The 15401-nt window shown below is 41.2% G+C and overlaps 1 protein-coding gene across 1 annotated transcript; it reads right to left on the bottom strand.

Moving 5' to 3' along the window:
• Positions 1 to 730: 730 nt before the first annotated feature.
• On the bottom strand, positions 731 to 6959 carry LOC308680270 (uncharacterized protein). The gene is made up of 9 exons (XM_081348300.1): positions 6775 to 6959; positions 5253 to 5515; positions 4395 to 4865; positions 3925 to 4056; positions 3668 to 3718; positions 3114 to 3236; positions 2796 to 2900; positions 2602 to 2690; positions 731 to 1233 (listed from the first exon to the last, which is right to left on the bottom strand). Exons 2-9 carry the CDS (start codon positions 5311 to 5313, stop codon positions 1120 to 1122), a joined length of 1146 nt encoding a protein of 381 aa, XP_081204426.1. The 5' UTR covers positions 5314 to 5515; positions 6775 to 6959; the 3' UTR covers positions 731 to 1119.
• Between the last annotated feature and the right edge of the window lie 8442 nt (positions 6960 to 15401).

Genomic DNA, 15401 nt, shown 5'->3' with positions numbered 1-15401 from the left:
AACATACAAAGCCAGTTATTTACAATCAATTTCATTCAATATGTTAATCTATTTTATTACCATGTGAACTCTGATTGGATGATAGAGAGGTACTCATGTTTATGTAATGATGTGTTCGAAAGAAGTTATCTCCAAAACATTCTCACTAATTCCTTATGAGGTTGAAAACATCTCCAACTTAATAAATAATAGTAGTCTATTAATTTTTGAATTGATATTATATATTTTTCTAAAATATTTTTCGGCTAAGTATGCATTAGATACTGATACTTATTTATTAAACACTAATTAGATAGCCTACTAGTACCTAGATACTAGTTGTTATTCATTAGGTACTTGTACTTATTTATGAGACACTATCTTTTGTTCTTATACCAGTCACAACTGCTTTTGTACTCGTCATGACTAGTCACAATGGCCACTGAGTTCAATTTAAAAATCTTACTAGTAAAATAAAAAAATCTGACAAGTAACAGTTGAAATAAGTACTAGTATCTAATCCAGAAGTACTAGGCTATCTATTTAATTGGTAAGTGTATCTAATGAATAAGAACTAGTATCTATAAATAAATACTAGTATGTAATAATTGGTACTTCTATCTGAAAAATAAGTTCAAGTGCATAATTACTAACTCCTAGTATATAAAAATGTAGACTAGTCACAACTGGAATACCCACTTTTCAAAACTGGATAGTTGACATCTGAGTAAAAATCACCATTGACGTCGATGGCAAAAATGTGAAAAGTGTTATTATGGTAACAATAGAATAGTTGCAGAGGGCGGTGAGAGATACAACATCTACAGAACAAAGCAGCAGGAAACACACTGACTACTGGATGACCAGGAAATACACAAGAATGACAATTATAATCTCGTTTTACTACAGTATATGACAATAGTAAAACGGTAGGATTCCCGTCTATGCAAATGAAGGAGGAACAAGAACATTTAAATAATTTGAAATAAGTATCCTTACAATTTGTTTCCATAAGTTTCATTGACACAAATACAATGCTTTTGTGTAAGATTAAAACATGTTTTAATGCATAAGTGTTAGCAAATGCATTGTTTTTGATGAGGATTTATACATGTTTGTTCCTCTCGGCTGATTTCTGACTCAGTCACATGGTAGTGATGATGATGATGATGATACTGGCTCAATTCTCGTGACCTCAAAAGAGTAGATGTCATTATTATACGCTCTTAAGTAACTCTCCAGCAAAGCGGCAACCTGAGAAACAAGATGACAGGGAGTGAGAAAACAGCAGGTGCAGAAGAAGAGCACAAAGCTGCGTCCCAATTTACATTTGGAAAGTATGTACTTTTATGGTTCAGGACAAAAACAATACGCAATAGTGGATTTCTGATCAGGCACAACATGGAAACCCTATAAAAGTTCTTTCAGCCAATAGAGCTGGTAAGTCCCGCCCCTTCCGCTAACCCCAAGTGGACAACATATGCTCACATTCATGGCACAATTCAAACGGGACCAGAAAATAATTATTTTCTCCTATTCACTTGCATTGACGATTTTTCAACCTAGAGGTCCACTTGGGGTTTTACGGATGGGCGGGACTTACCAGCTCTATTGAATCACTTTGGGGCCTAAAGGGACGTGATGTCACACCTGGGGCACGTTCAAGTTCAAAGCGGTGCGCAACGTTTTGCTACGGTTTCCAGATGTGTGCAACGGGGTTTGAGATACGTTTTCTCTTGTTTGGTGGGTGTGTCAGAACTGCAGTCCAATCAGCAGCAACATAAAGCACGCGTATTAAAGTGAACTCGCACAATGGGTTCAAGGAAGGTCATTTACAAATGTGTTCGATGCAGCTCAGTATACGCAACAACTGAGGATATTAGAAGACATGTTTGTCGTAAGTTTTATTGTAAAAATATAGGATATCAACATAATGATGTAGTTGTTTATATTTTTAGCTTCATTGCAAGTGTCTGACATTTGGTATAGAAATAAACAATGGTAATTAAGTGCTTTTCCTAAAAATGAGAAAGAAAATACAGGGTATTAAAACAGTATGAACTACAAATAAAGTCAGTATGTGAGGCTAAATAGATGTGTTTTAGTCTGAATTAGGTAAGATGTGTGCTGCATTTCAGTTTCAGCAATCCCTTCACTCGATTGGGATGTTCTCTTTTGTTCTGGGCGGCAAGTGCAGTAACTGTAACATCGGGCATATTTTTGTGGTATTAAACACATATTTATACCGACTTCATCAGGCTCCGAAAATTCTTCACAAAGAATGGCCTTCTCAGCTGCCATAGTTGCAACTCTTGCATCATCAGAACAGTGTGTTCAACGCATCACCGTTTCTGTTTAAAAAACGTTGTGCAACGTTTTGTCTGGGCTGAACGCAGCCCTGTTCGCTATCAACTCGATTGTAGAGCGACTGTGAGGATGAAGCTGCAACCGTTTATTGTAAAAAGTTTTATGAATTTAGCTTGATGCTAATGCTATTTATTCTGTTAAAATACTGGCAAACTTTGGTTTGAAATACTTAAAAGTAAGTACTTTCCCATCACCAGCACACTTAAGTACATTAAGAGTGTAGAGTAAGTGTGTGAACTGAATCGCTCCGCTCACCTGACGCAGTGCAGCCTGACGCTCTTCTTCAGTGGACGACTCCTCCGCCAAAACCTCAACATCCAGATTAGCGAGGATTGAGAGAACATCTGCAAAATACCAAAACACTTAGAAGTGATTTCAGGTTTCACTGCCTCTCAGTTGCAGCAGTGATGGTAAAACTTGACCTACATGTTCATTCAAAAACAAATTACCTTCAGGTGAAGCTGTAGTGGTGAAGAATGGAGGGTTTATAGGGGTGAAGAATGGAGGGTCTGCAGTGGGGTCTAATGGAGGGGCTGCAGTTGTGGTATTGAAAGCTATAGAGAAAGTAACAAATGTCATGAATGTTGTTGTATCTGCAATAAATACATTATTGATACTGAATACACTGCATGAAACATTGATCAAAACAGAATCATCACAATCATCTCAATCTCTCAACATACTTCAGCTCATAAAAAGCTTCTGATTGAAATTAGCCCATTAAACAACGTGTAAACATCTCTGTATCTGTGTATGTGGGTTCTTACTGCATGTGCTGTTGAGGTCGGGACAGCAGTCATTGAGCTGTTTACAGACCTCGTCACAAAAACAGCCACTGAAACAGGTGTAGTTTAGGCCACTGCAGCACAGAGTCGGCTTTGAACATGTTCCTATAGAAGTGCACATGACATGTTAGATGCTGAATCCATCCTCAATACAGTTAGTAACATAACTCCAATATATTACAGACACTGGATGCATTTACTAACATTTTCATGTCATGTTATGCATATTTATGTTTGATGCCCAAAAACTGGTTGTTGAATATGGTGGAAAAACAACATCAAGATGTTCCATCACTGATAATATGACTGATTCTGCTGACAGTCTCATAAATTACAAGAATTTAAAGTGGTCACATACAGTAAATAAAGGATCTAACTTGTTTGCTTCTATAAAATAATTATAATGATCAGTTACAAAGAGGTCATTGCAACATTTGACATCCAATGCATATTTTAATATTTAGAGAATTTAGAATTATTATATAGAATCACATGATAAATAATATTTATAGAAAATAAAGAAATATAAAATATACCTGTCAGTGTCAAAGTGTTGTTTGGTTTAGTGCCGTTGGAGCTGTTATGGACTGTAAAAGGGGAAAAGAGATAAAGATTTTGTGAGATTTCTCAGTATATGTGCAGTATTATTTTGTTTTGTACCTCACTCAAAGTACATTAATCATGCATATACTGTAGAGTAGAACACAATCTGATTACTGCGACTAGTTCAAGTGGCTGTTGATTCATTTCAGCACAGATGAATCAGATTTCCAGTATAAATGTTTCTGAATACCTGTGAGGCAGGTGGGCTTGAAATCAGGGCAGCAGTCGCCAATTCTCAGACAAGCAACGTCACAAAAACAGTTCAAGCGGTGACAGCTGCTATTCAATCCAGAACAGCACAGATCTGGATTCGCACAACTACCTGTCAGACAAACATCACTATAGTGAAACAAATGAAATGTAATGAACACTAACTGGCACTGTGGAACAAACACACACACACACACACACACACACACACACACACACACACACACACACACACACACACACACACACACACACACACACACACACACATACATACACTTCTGTTTCAAGTAAATGCTTATCTTTTGAATTTTTGATTCATCAAAGAATCCTGAAAAAAAGAAATTTATCACTGTTTCCACAATTTTTTCACTATTTTTTGGTTGCAACAGTGATAGTAAACTTGGCCTACATATTCCTAGTACACACACAAACACACAGATGAGCTACCTTTGGGTGGATCTGCAGTGGAGTTGAATTGAGGGTTTGCAGTGGAGTTGGGGTTGATTGGAGTGTTTGCAGTGATGTTGGTTGGAGTGTTTGCAGTGGAGTTGAATTGAGGGTTTGCAGTGGAGTTGGGGTTGATTGGAGTGTTTGCTGTGGAGATGATTGGAGTGTTTGCAGTGGAGTTGGGGTTGATTGGAGTGTTTGCAGTGGAGTTGGGGTTGATTGGAGTGTTTGCAGTGGAGTTGGGGTTGATTGGAGTGTTTGCAGTGGAGTTGGGGTTGATTGGAGTGTTTGCAGTGGAGTTGGGGTTGATTGGAGTGTTTGCAGTGGAGTTGGTTGGACGGTTTGCAGTGATGTTGATTGGATGGTTTCCAGTGGAGTTTGCAGTGGAGTTGATTGGATGGTTTCCAGTAGGGTTTGCAGTGGAGTTGATTGGATGGTTTCCAGTAGGGTTTGCAGTTGTGATATTCAAAGCTATAGAGAAAGTGAAAATGTCAAGAACGTTGTTGTGTATGAGAAGATTCAGAATTCATCTTTCAATAAATACAATATCAATTACAGTGGCACGGACTGCAGTGTCATCGCAATCTCTCATCACACTTGTTGGATTGTTAGAGCAAAATTGCTAAACGAAAACTGAAAATCTCTCACTAATGAACAGATCAGTATAGAGCCACAGAGCTCTGTCTAAAGCAAGATGCAGTTACACCTCTTAAGAAGAAAAGGAAATATTTCTGGATGTTTTACACTAATAGAATTAAATTGCACACTTTTGATAACCAGATAACCTGAAGCATAATTTACAGATGAAAACGATATCAAAAACTGACATAGAAACAGTGCAGCTGATGTGAACGTTACCTGTGGTTAAGCAGCTCATTGTAGCCAGCAGAAAGCCGATGAGGATCACAACGGGAGCCATCAGGATCAGTGTGTGTCAGGTCTCTGTCAGTGATGATACGATGTGCTCCAGATTGTTTCCTCTTCACTCCTTATGTATCTGTCCAGACTCACGTCAAAACACGCGTACTTCCGAGACGGATAAATCCAAGTCAGAGTTTTCCCATCAGGTGGTGTACAGAGATCCTGAAATACTGGATTGCTTGATGATGCATTTAAAATACCTGATGAAGGGAGTTGCAAAAAGACCTGTTCTTTCTATTGCACTGACAGTGTTACACCCACACGAGACCATCCGAATTAGATTTCTTTTCTTTATAGTGAAGCTATAGTGACATTTTGGTACTTTGTACCACTTGTACTGAAGTTAGATCATAATTGTTTTACTTGTTTTTAACACTAAACCCAGAAAGACCACAACAAAACTTGTGTATGTGTTAGATTTCACATTCCTTAGTGTGTGTTCATCATAGTTAAATAAAGACTAAGACAATTATCCAATTCCTTTTAAGTAATTATTTAACAAAGAAAAATGCATGATGCGGTTTACATGTTTATTGGCAGAGCAAAATCTTCAGTGTTAAACGATCACTGCTCAGATTACATATATGTCCCAATCTATAGAGCAGTGAGTAACACTGGAGCAATGTTGCAGTTAGTGAAATAAAATAGATTCACTCTACAAGTGATGATTGAGCATTAGTGATGAACACCTGCTGTTAACAAGCAGAATCTCTGAAGATAAATGGAACAAGAAGAACAGGAAAAAAGAGAAGTACAACTGACTCACAGCCATCCAGCCTTAGATTACATTAACTGCAAATTAAGTCAATGATCTCACCAGAGGAGGATTAAACAATTTAAAAAAAAACATCATCACTGTGTTCACTTATAATAAACCATTTTGACTTTATTTCTTTCATATGGTATAAAAGTAGTTGACGGCTCCATTACGGTGATTAGTGTTCCCTATAGTTGGGCATGTAACTCTTGACTTTGCTTAAATGTATTATTTTTCAGCAATTGATGCAAGTGCGTGCTATTACTATTGTCTACAATATTTCATGCTCCTGACTGCAATAATTCATTTTACTATACACTTTTTTTTTTTTTTAATCATTTGAACTGATCGGTAAGGCCCATTCACACCAAGGACAATATAAAGATATAGTTCTAAAAATCGTTCTCAATATCAAAGAATAGCAGAGTTCACACCACAGCTATAACGATAAAGATATAGAGAAACGATATCTTTGGGATCACTTTCAGAACGATTATTTTTCATATAAAACACTGAAAGCCGTTCAGAATCCATTCTAATTTAAGGGCTTGCACATTTAAAATGGCAGACAACATTGCGGAGAAGTTAATCGCCGAGGTCCAGAAAAATCCACCACTGTTTGACAAGTCAAGCCCCTTTTCAAGAAAATGGATATGGAAAACAATCGTTCATACCCTCGGAATAAATGGCGAGTAGTATTACCTCAGGTATCCGGCGCTCGTTTCCACAAAGTCTAAGGTGTTGTTTTTATTCCACTATATTGATGACGTGCCAGTGGTGGTAAATCACAACTTAAAACATGTTTTCATAAAAATATTAAGATTGAACATGGGCATTATAAAAATTCTACAGTAGCCCTGTCACGTGTCTGTTCTGTCTTGTGCTGCACATGGGTGTTTGTTGTTTTGTGCCATGTGCTCTCCTGTCTATTGTCTAGCCCCTCCCATCTTGTTATCTGATTATTGGTTAATTTGTCCCACCTGTCTGTCTCGTTACCCTCCTTTGTTCCCCTATTTAGCCTCCTTGTGTTTGTAGTCTTGTGCTGGTTCGTTGTCCGAGTTACCTGTCTTTGATGTTCCTGTCTGTTGATTATCTGAATTCTGAGTTTTCTGTATTTTTGTCTGTGTTTGTTAATTAAATCTCCTCTGCACTTGAATCCTCGTCTCTCGCTCACTCGCCCCGTGACAGAACGAACCAGCCAAAATGTGGATTCAGCGGAGCGAGATTTTTTCTTCAGAGGAGGAGAAGGGAAATTCCATTTCCCTATTTGAATATTTCTCCAGATGTGTTCAGAGGACTTTGGAGGAGGAGAGCACCATGTCAGACGGTGATCAGATCGGAGGAGGTGGTCCGGTGGTCCGGAGACGGAGGAGGAGAAGGAAGACCTCCTCTGTGACTATTCCGGTGGTCCCAGTTCCGGTGGTCCCAGTTCCGGTGGTCCCAGTTCCGGTGGTCCCGAGTCCGGTGGTCCCAATTCCGGTGGTCTCAAGACACAGGAGGAGGAGAAGGGTTCCCTCCATAATTGTTCCGGTGGTCCCAGTTCCGGTGGTGCCTGCCGAGCCTGTGTCTTCGGACAAGATGGCCGCCGCCGAGTCTGTTCACGTCACGTCTGCCGGGCCTGTGTCTTCGGACAAGATGGCCGCCGCCGAGTCTGTTCACGTCACGTCTGCCGGGCCTGTGTCTTCGGACAAGATGGCCGCTACAGAGACTGTTCACGTCACGCCTGCCGAGCCTGTGTCTTCGGACAAGATGGCCGCCGCCGAGCCTGTTCACGTCACGCCTGCCGAGCCTGTGTCTTCGGACAAGATGGCCGCCGCCGCGAGTGTTCACGTCACGTCTGCCAAGCCTGTGTCCCCTGACAAGATGGCCGCCGCCGAGAGTGTCCACGTCACACCTGTCGAGCCTGTGTCCTCTGACAAGATGGCCGTCGTCGAGCCTGTGTCTGTTCCTGAGCCTGAGCCGGTGGTGTCTGTTCCTGAGCCTGAGCCGGTGGTGTCTGTTCCTGAGCCTGAGCCGGTGGTGTCTGTTCCTGAGCCTGAGCCGGTGGTGTCTGTTCCTGAGCCTGAGCCGGTGGTGTCTGTTCCTGAGCCTGAGCCGGTGGTGTCTGTTCCTGAGCCTGAGCCGGTGGTGTCTGTTCCTGAGCCTGAGCCGGTGGTGTCTGTTCCTGTTCCTGAGCCGGTGGTGTCTGTTCCTGTTCCTGAGCCGGTGGTGTCTGTTCCTGTTCCTGAGCCGGTGGTGTCTGTTCCTGAGCCTGAGCCGGTGGTGTCTGTTCCTGTTCCTGAGCCGGTGGTGTCTGTTCCTGTTCCTGAGCCGGTGGTGTCTGTTCCTGTTCCTGAGCCGGTGGTGTCTGTTCCTGTTCCTGAGCCGGAGCCAGTGTCTGTTCCTGTGTCTGTGTCTGTGTCTTTGTCTGTGTCTGTGTCTGTGTCTGTGTCTTTGTCTGTGTCTTTGTCTGTGTCTTTGTCTGTGTCTTTGTCTGTGTCTTTGTCTGTGTCTTTGTCTGTTCCTGAACCGGAGCCTGTGGTGCCAGTTCCAGTGCCTGAGCTGGTGGTGCCAGTTCCAGTGCCTGAGCCGGTGGTGCCAGTTCCAGTGCCTGAGCCGGTGGTGCCAGTTCCAGTGCCTGAGCCGGTGGTGCCAGTTCCAGTGCCTGAGCCGGTGGTGCCAGTTCCAGTGCCTGAGCCTGTGGTGCCAGTTCCAGTGCCTGAGCCTGTGGTGCCAGTTCCAGTGCCTGAGCCTGTGGTGCCAGTTCCAGTGCCTGAGCCTGTGGTGCCAGTTCCAGTGCCTGAGCCGGTGGTGCCAGTTCCAGTGCCTGAGCCGGTGGTGCCAGTTCCAGTGCCTGAGCCGTTGGCGTCTGTTCCAGTTCCTGCGCCCTGGCCGCCCGAGGGGTCGTCTCCGCCCTGGCCGCCCGAGGGAAAGTCTCCGCCCTGGCCGCCCGAGGGAAAGTCTCCGCCCTGGCCGCCCGAGGGAAAGTCTCCGCCCTGGCCGCCCGAGGGAAAGTCTCCGCCCTGGCCGCCCGAGGGAAAGTCTCCGCCCTGGCCGCCCGAGGGAAAGTCTCCGCCCTGGCCGCCCGAGGGAAAGTCTCCGCCCTGGCCGCCCGAGGGAAAGTCTCCGCCCTGGCCGCCCGAGGGAAAGTCTCCGCCCTGGCCGCCCGAGGGAAAGTCTCCGCCCTGGCCGCCCGAGGGAAAGTCTCCGCCCTGGCCGCCCGAGGGAAAGTCTCCGCCCTGGCCGCCCGAGGGAAAGTCTCCGCCCTGGCCGCCCGAGGGAAAGTCTCCGCCCTGGCCGCCCGAGGGAAAGTCTCCGCCCTGGCCGCCCGACGGTCTGTTCGCTTCGCCCCGGCCACCCGACGGTCTGTTCGCTTCGCCCCGGCCACCCGACGGTCTGTTCGCTTCGCCCCGGCCACCCGATGTACTGCTTGTTTCGCCCCGGCCACCCGATGGACTGTTTGCTTCGCCCTGTTCCCCCGATGTACTGTCTGTGTCACCCTGGCCCCTTTGAGTCTGTTACCCCCTGTTTCTGTTTCCCTTCTTGGACCTGGCCCCCCGTCCCTCCCGTCCCTCCCGTCCCGCCCTGGTCTGTCCCTCCCGTCCCTAGTGGAGCGTCTGGTAGCCGCTCCTTAAGGAGGGGGTAATGTCACGTGTCTGTTCTGTCTTGTGCTGCACATGGGTGTTTGTTGTTTTGTGCCATGTGCTCTCCTGTCTATTGTCTAGCCCCTCCCATCTTGTTATCTGATTATTGGTTAATTTGTCCCACCTGTCTGTCTCGTTACCCTCCTTTGTTCCCCTATTTAGCCTCCTTGTGTTTGTAGTCTTGTGCTGGTTCGTTGTCCGAGTTACCTGTCTTTGATGTTCCTGTCTGTTGATTATCTGAATTCTGAGTTTTCTGTATTTTTGTCTGTGTTTGTTAATTAAATCTCCTCTGCACTTGAATCCTCGTCTCTCGCTCACTCGCCCCGTGACAAGCCCATTCAAGGATGCAATCATTTACATGAGTTAAGTTGTTTATTTGCTTCACATAGGCACTATATTTCTATTATTAAATATATCTCTCTTATTATAATAATGCTTATGTGTCTGACTGTACACCTTAACCGCAATAAACAAATCGGTAACACTTTACAATAAGGTTCATTAGTTAACTACATTAATTTACATTAACTAATAATGAACTTCACTTATACAGCATTTGTTCATCTTTGTTAATGTTAATTTCCACATTTACTAATACTTCTTGTTTAAAAATCTTGTTAATATTAGTTAATGCACTGTGAACTAACATGAACAGCTTTATTTCTATTAACTAACATTAACAAAGATTAATACTGTAACAAATGTATTACTCATTGTTAGTTCATGTTAGTTAATAATACATTAACTAATGTTTAATAAATGAACCTTATTGTAAAGTGTTACCAACCAATCATACCATAACATGATTGACATTTTTAACATTATTTCTGAACAAATAGGCAGCCTATGAAATCTAATGTAATCAATCAGAAAATTACTGAGGTGATTAAAAAACTGTCATTACACTATCTGCCTCAGGAGATGACTGATGTATGAAGAACTGTGTGGCGGTGCTTTGATTTCTGTGACCTCTGGCATTGCGGGAATGTTGCTCTCCCGAGGCAGTCTGTCACTGCACATCTGACAAGCCACCGTGCGCAACAGAGAACACTCACCGACAAATTGGCTTTATATTCATTTACGCTGACACTTTCAAGCTAAGTATTTGATTCCTACCACTCTCGTCTGTACTTTTGCATCCGCTTTCATTTCAGCGCTGGACGCGGGGGAAATATTTTATTCTCAAATACGGGACGATTCCGTATTTTAAGGGACGGGTGGCACAACCCTCTTGGTGTGAACGGGCCTTTATAGGCCTACAGATCCTTTGAAACGGGAGACAAATCCTTGATCCTGAAATGTTTCACTAGTTTAGATTCTTTACTTTATTCCAAACTTCAGATGACATTGATTAATATGGAAGCTTGTTTCCGCCACTGAATAAAACATTTTAAAAGATAATTGCGACTTTTTATCTCACAATTGCGAGTTTACATCTCGCAATTCTGACTTTATTTCTCAGAATTGCGAGATATAAAGTCAGAATTGCGTGTTTTAAAGTCGCAATTGCGTGTTATAAAAGTCAGAATTCTGAGATATAAAGTCAGAATTGCGTGTTATAAAGTCAGAATTCTGACTTTTTTTCTCGCAATTGCGACTTTATATCACGCAATTCTGACTTTATATCTCAGAATTCTGACTTTATATCTCAGCATTCTGACTTTATATCTCAGCATTCTGACTTTATATCTCAGCATTCTGACTTTATATCTCAGAATTCTGACTTTATATCACGCAATTGGGAGATATAAAGTCAGAATTGCATGATATAAAGTCGCAATTGCGTGTTATAAAGTCAGAATTCTGAGATATAAAGTCAGAATTGCGTGTTATGTTTAGGTCTTCTAAACATTAGATCACTCACACCTAAGGCAGTTATTGTAAATGAAATAGTCACAGATAATAGCTTCGATGTACTTTGCCTTACTGAAACCTGGCTTAAACCAAATGATTATTTTGGTTTAAATGAGTCTACTCCAGCAGGATACTCCTATAAGCACGAGCCCCGTCTGAATGGTCGTGGCGGCGGTGTTGCAACAATCTATAGAGATTTTCTCAATGTTACTCAGAAAACGGGTTATAAGTTTATTTCATTTGAAGTACTTGTACTAAATGTTACGCTCTTAGATGTTCGAAAAACATCCCTATTATCTTTAGCCTTGGCTACCGTATACAGACCACCAGGGCCTTACGCTGATTTCCTAAAAGAGTTTGCAGATTTTCTCTCAGACCTATTAGTTAACTTCGATAAAGCATTAATTGTTGGAGATTTTAATATCCATGTAGATAATCAAAATGATGCGTTAGGGGCTGCATTTACAGATTTATTAAACTCCTTTGGGGTCAAGCAAAACATTACCGGACCGACTCATCGTTTTAATCATACACTCGATTTAATTATATCACATGGAACCGATCCAACCGATATAGATATCATTCCACAAAGTGATGATGTCACTGACCATTACATGGTAACTTGCATATTACATACTCCTGTAATATATCATGCTGCGCCGCGTTATCGATTAGGCAGAACAATCCTTCCATCCACCATAGATAATTTTTCAAACAGCTTATCGGATCTGTCTCAGCTGCTCAGTGAACCCAAACAAACAGATGAACTTGAGGAATTAACTAGCACTATGAGCACCATTCTCTCTGGATCATTGGATATTGTTGCGCCCATTAGATTAAAAAAGGTCAGAGAGAAAAGTAAAGCACCATGGTACAACAATACTACTCGTGTTCTAAAGAGAGAAACCCGTAATTTAGAGCGTAAATGGAAACAAACCAACTTAGAGGTCTAGAATCGCTTGGAAAGACAGTACGTCACGCTATAAAAAGGCCCTAAAAGCGGCCAGGGCTGAGCATCTCCGCAAACTAATAGAAAACAACCATAACAATCCTAAGTTCTTATTTAACACCGTGGCGAGACTAACAAATAAACAGATGTCTCCTGAACAAAATATTCCATTACAGTTTAGTAGTAATGATTTCATGAAGTTCTTCACTGAGAAAATAGAAAACATCAGAACCACAATTGTAAACGTTCAATCCTCAATCGCGCCTTATAATTCAGCCTCAATTATCACCCCGCAAGAACAATTACAGTGCTTCACAACTATAGAACAAAAAGAGTTAAATAAACTTTTTACTTCATCTAAAACAACAACATGTTTACTAGATCCTATACCAACTAAGCTATTGAAAGAAGTGTTACCTGTAGTGGAAGAGCCTCTCCTCAATATTATTAACTCGTCTTTATCTTTAGGTTATGTTCCAAAAACATTTAAACTGGCATTTATAAAACCTCTCATTAAGAAACCACAATTAGATCCGAATAATCTAGTAAATTATAGACCCATTTCAAATCTACCTTTTATGTCTAAAATACTAGAAAAAGTTGTGTCTGCCCAACTGGGCTCTTTCTTACAAGAAAATGACACCTATGAAAAGTTTCAGTCTGGGTTCAGGCCGCATCATAGCACTGAAACTGCGCTCGTTAAAATCACAAATGATTTACTCTTAGCTTCTGACCAAGGCTGTATCTCAATATTAGTTTTACTTGATCTTAGTGCTGCGTTCGATACTATAGATCATACAATACTCTTAGATCGACTACAAAATTATACTGGTGTTCAAGGACAAGCATTAAGCTGGTTTAGATCGTATTTATCTGACCGCTACCATTTTGTTTATTTAAATGGAGAAAAATCTATCATAACTCCAGTAAACTATGGAGTGCCGCAAGGATCTGTGTTAGGCCCTCTATTATTCTCAATATATATGCTGCCACTTGGAAATATTATAAGGAAACATGGAATTAGTTTCCATTGTTATGCTGATGACACTCAAATATATATTTCATCACGGCCAGATGAAAACGCTAAATTATCCAAATTGACAGAGTGTGTTAAAGATATAAAAGATTGGATGACGCACAATTTTCTTTTATTAAATCCAGACAAGACAGAGGTACTACTTATCGGTTCAAAAAACCACCCACAAAACCTCTTACAATACAACTTTAACATCGTAGGATGTCCTGTTACTTTATCCTCTACAGTAAAAGACCTGGGTGTTATATAAGACTGCAACCTGTCTTTTGAAAATCATATTTCATATGTTACAAGAACAGCCTTTTTCCACCTTAGAAACATTGCTAAGCTACGTAATATGCTATCAGTTTCTGACGCAGAAAAGTTAGTTCATGCATTCATGACCTCGAGACTAGATTACTGTAATGCGTTATTAGCCGGTTGTCCTGCATCCTCAATAAACAAGCTACAGTTAGTCCAAAATGCCGCCGCTAGAGTTCTTACTAGATCAAGAAAATATGATCATATAACACCAATTTTATCATCACTACATTGGTTACCTATAAAGTCCCGTATTAATTACAAGGTATTGCTACTGACTTATAAAGCCCTAAACGGCTTAGCTCCAGTCTATTTAACGGATTTTCTATCGCCCTATAATCCATCGCGCTCTTTAAGATCACTAAATTCGAGGCTTCTGGTCATACCTAGGATATCCAGATCCACCAAAGGAGGGAGAGCATTTTCACATTTAGCACCAAAACTCTGGAATAGTCTTCCGGATACTGTTCGTTGCTCAGACTCGCTCTCCCAGTTTAAAACTAGATTAAAGACGCATCTCTTCAGCCAGGCATTCATATAATACTTTTAATCCTACAGTTAAATCCGACCTCTACTTCATAAACGCCAGAGGAGAACTGGCCCCCGACTGAGCCCGGGTTCTCCCAAGGTTTTTTTTTCTCCATTAGGTCACCTGATGGAGTTTTTCGGTTCCTTGCCACTGTTGCCTTTGGCTTGCTCAGTTGGGGATATTTGGGGATATTTAATTTAATTAATCAATCAACGATACTATTGATCAGCATTACCAAACGTAGACGTTCCACTAGAAACAAACATTGATGTATTGTTCTAATTTATTACTGTGAAGCTGCTTTGATACAACCTGTGTTGTGAAAAGCGCTATATAAATAAACTTGACTTGACTTGACTTGACTTGTTATAAAGTCAGAATTCTGACTTTTTTTCTCGCAATTGCGACTTTATATCACGCAATTCTGACTTTATATCTCAGAATTCTGACTTTATATCTCAGAATTCTGACTTTATATCACGCAATTGGGAGATATAAAGTCAGAATTGCATGATATAAAGTCGCAATTGCGTGTTATAAAGTCAGAATTGTGAGATATAAACTATTCTGAGGTAAAAAAAAAAAAAGTCCGTCTTTCCCCCCCCCCTTAGAATTGGACTTTATATCTCACAATTCTGAGAAAAGATGTCAGAATTGCGAGATATAAACTCGCAATTATGTGTTATAAAGTCAGAATTGCGTGATATAAAGTCAGAATTCTGAGATATAAAGTCAGAATTGCGTGATATAAAGTCGCAATTGCGAGAAAAAAAGTCAGAATTCTGACTTTATAAGACGCAATTGCGACTTTATATCTCGCAATTCTGACTTTATATCACGCAATTCTGACTTTATATCTCAGAATTCTGACTTTATTTCACGAAATTCTGACTTTATATCTCGCAATTCTGAGAAATAAAGTCAGAATTGCGAGATGTAAACTCGCAATTGTGAGATAAAAAGTCGCAATTATCTTTTATTTTTTTTATTTTGTGGCGGAAACAAGCTTCTATAGATTAATAATGTAATCACAACTAA

Source organism: Scardinius erythrophthalmus, assembly GCF_964197995.2.
Source record: "Scardinius erythrophthalmus genome assembly, chromosome: 20".
NCBI lineage: Eukaryota > Metazoa > Chordata > Actinopteri > Cypriniformes > Leuciscidae > Scardinius > Scardinius erythrophthalmus.
Note: the sequence above shows the minus strand (reverse complement) of the source record. Positions and strands in the feature narration are given on the sequence as shown.

Coding starts and splice junctions, on each gene's coding strand:
- LOC308680270 (XM_081348300.1), bottom strand. CDS start 5,313: ATGGCTCCCGTTGTGATCCTCATCGGCTTTCTGCTGGCTACAATGAGC. Junction 3,719..3,924: donor CAAGCCCACCTGCCTCACAG/GTATTCAGAAAC, acceptor CCCCTTTTACAG/TCCATAACAGCTCCAACGGC. Junction 2,901..3,113: donor CGACCTCAACAGCACATGCA/GTAAGAACCCAC, acceptor CTTTCTCTATAG/CTTTCAATACCACAACTGCA.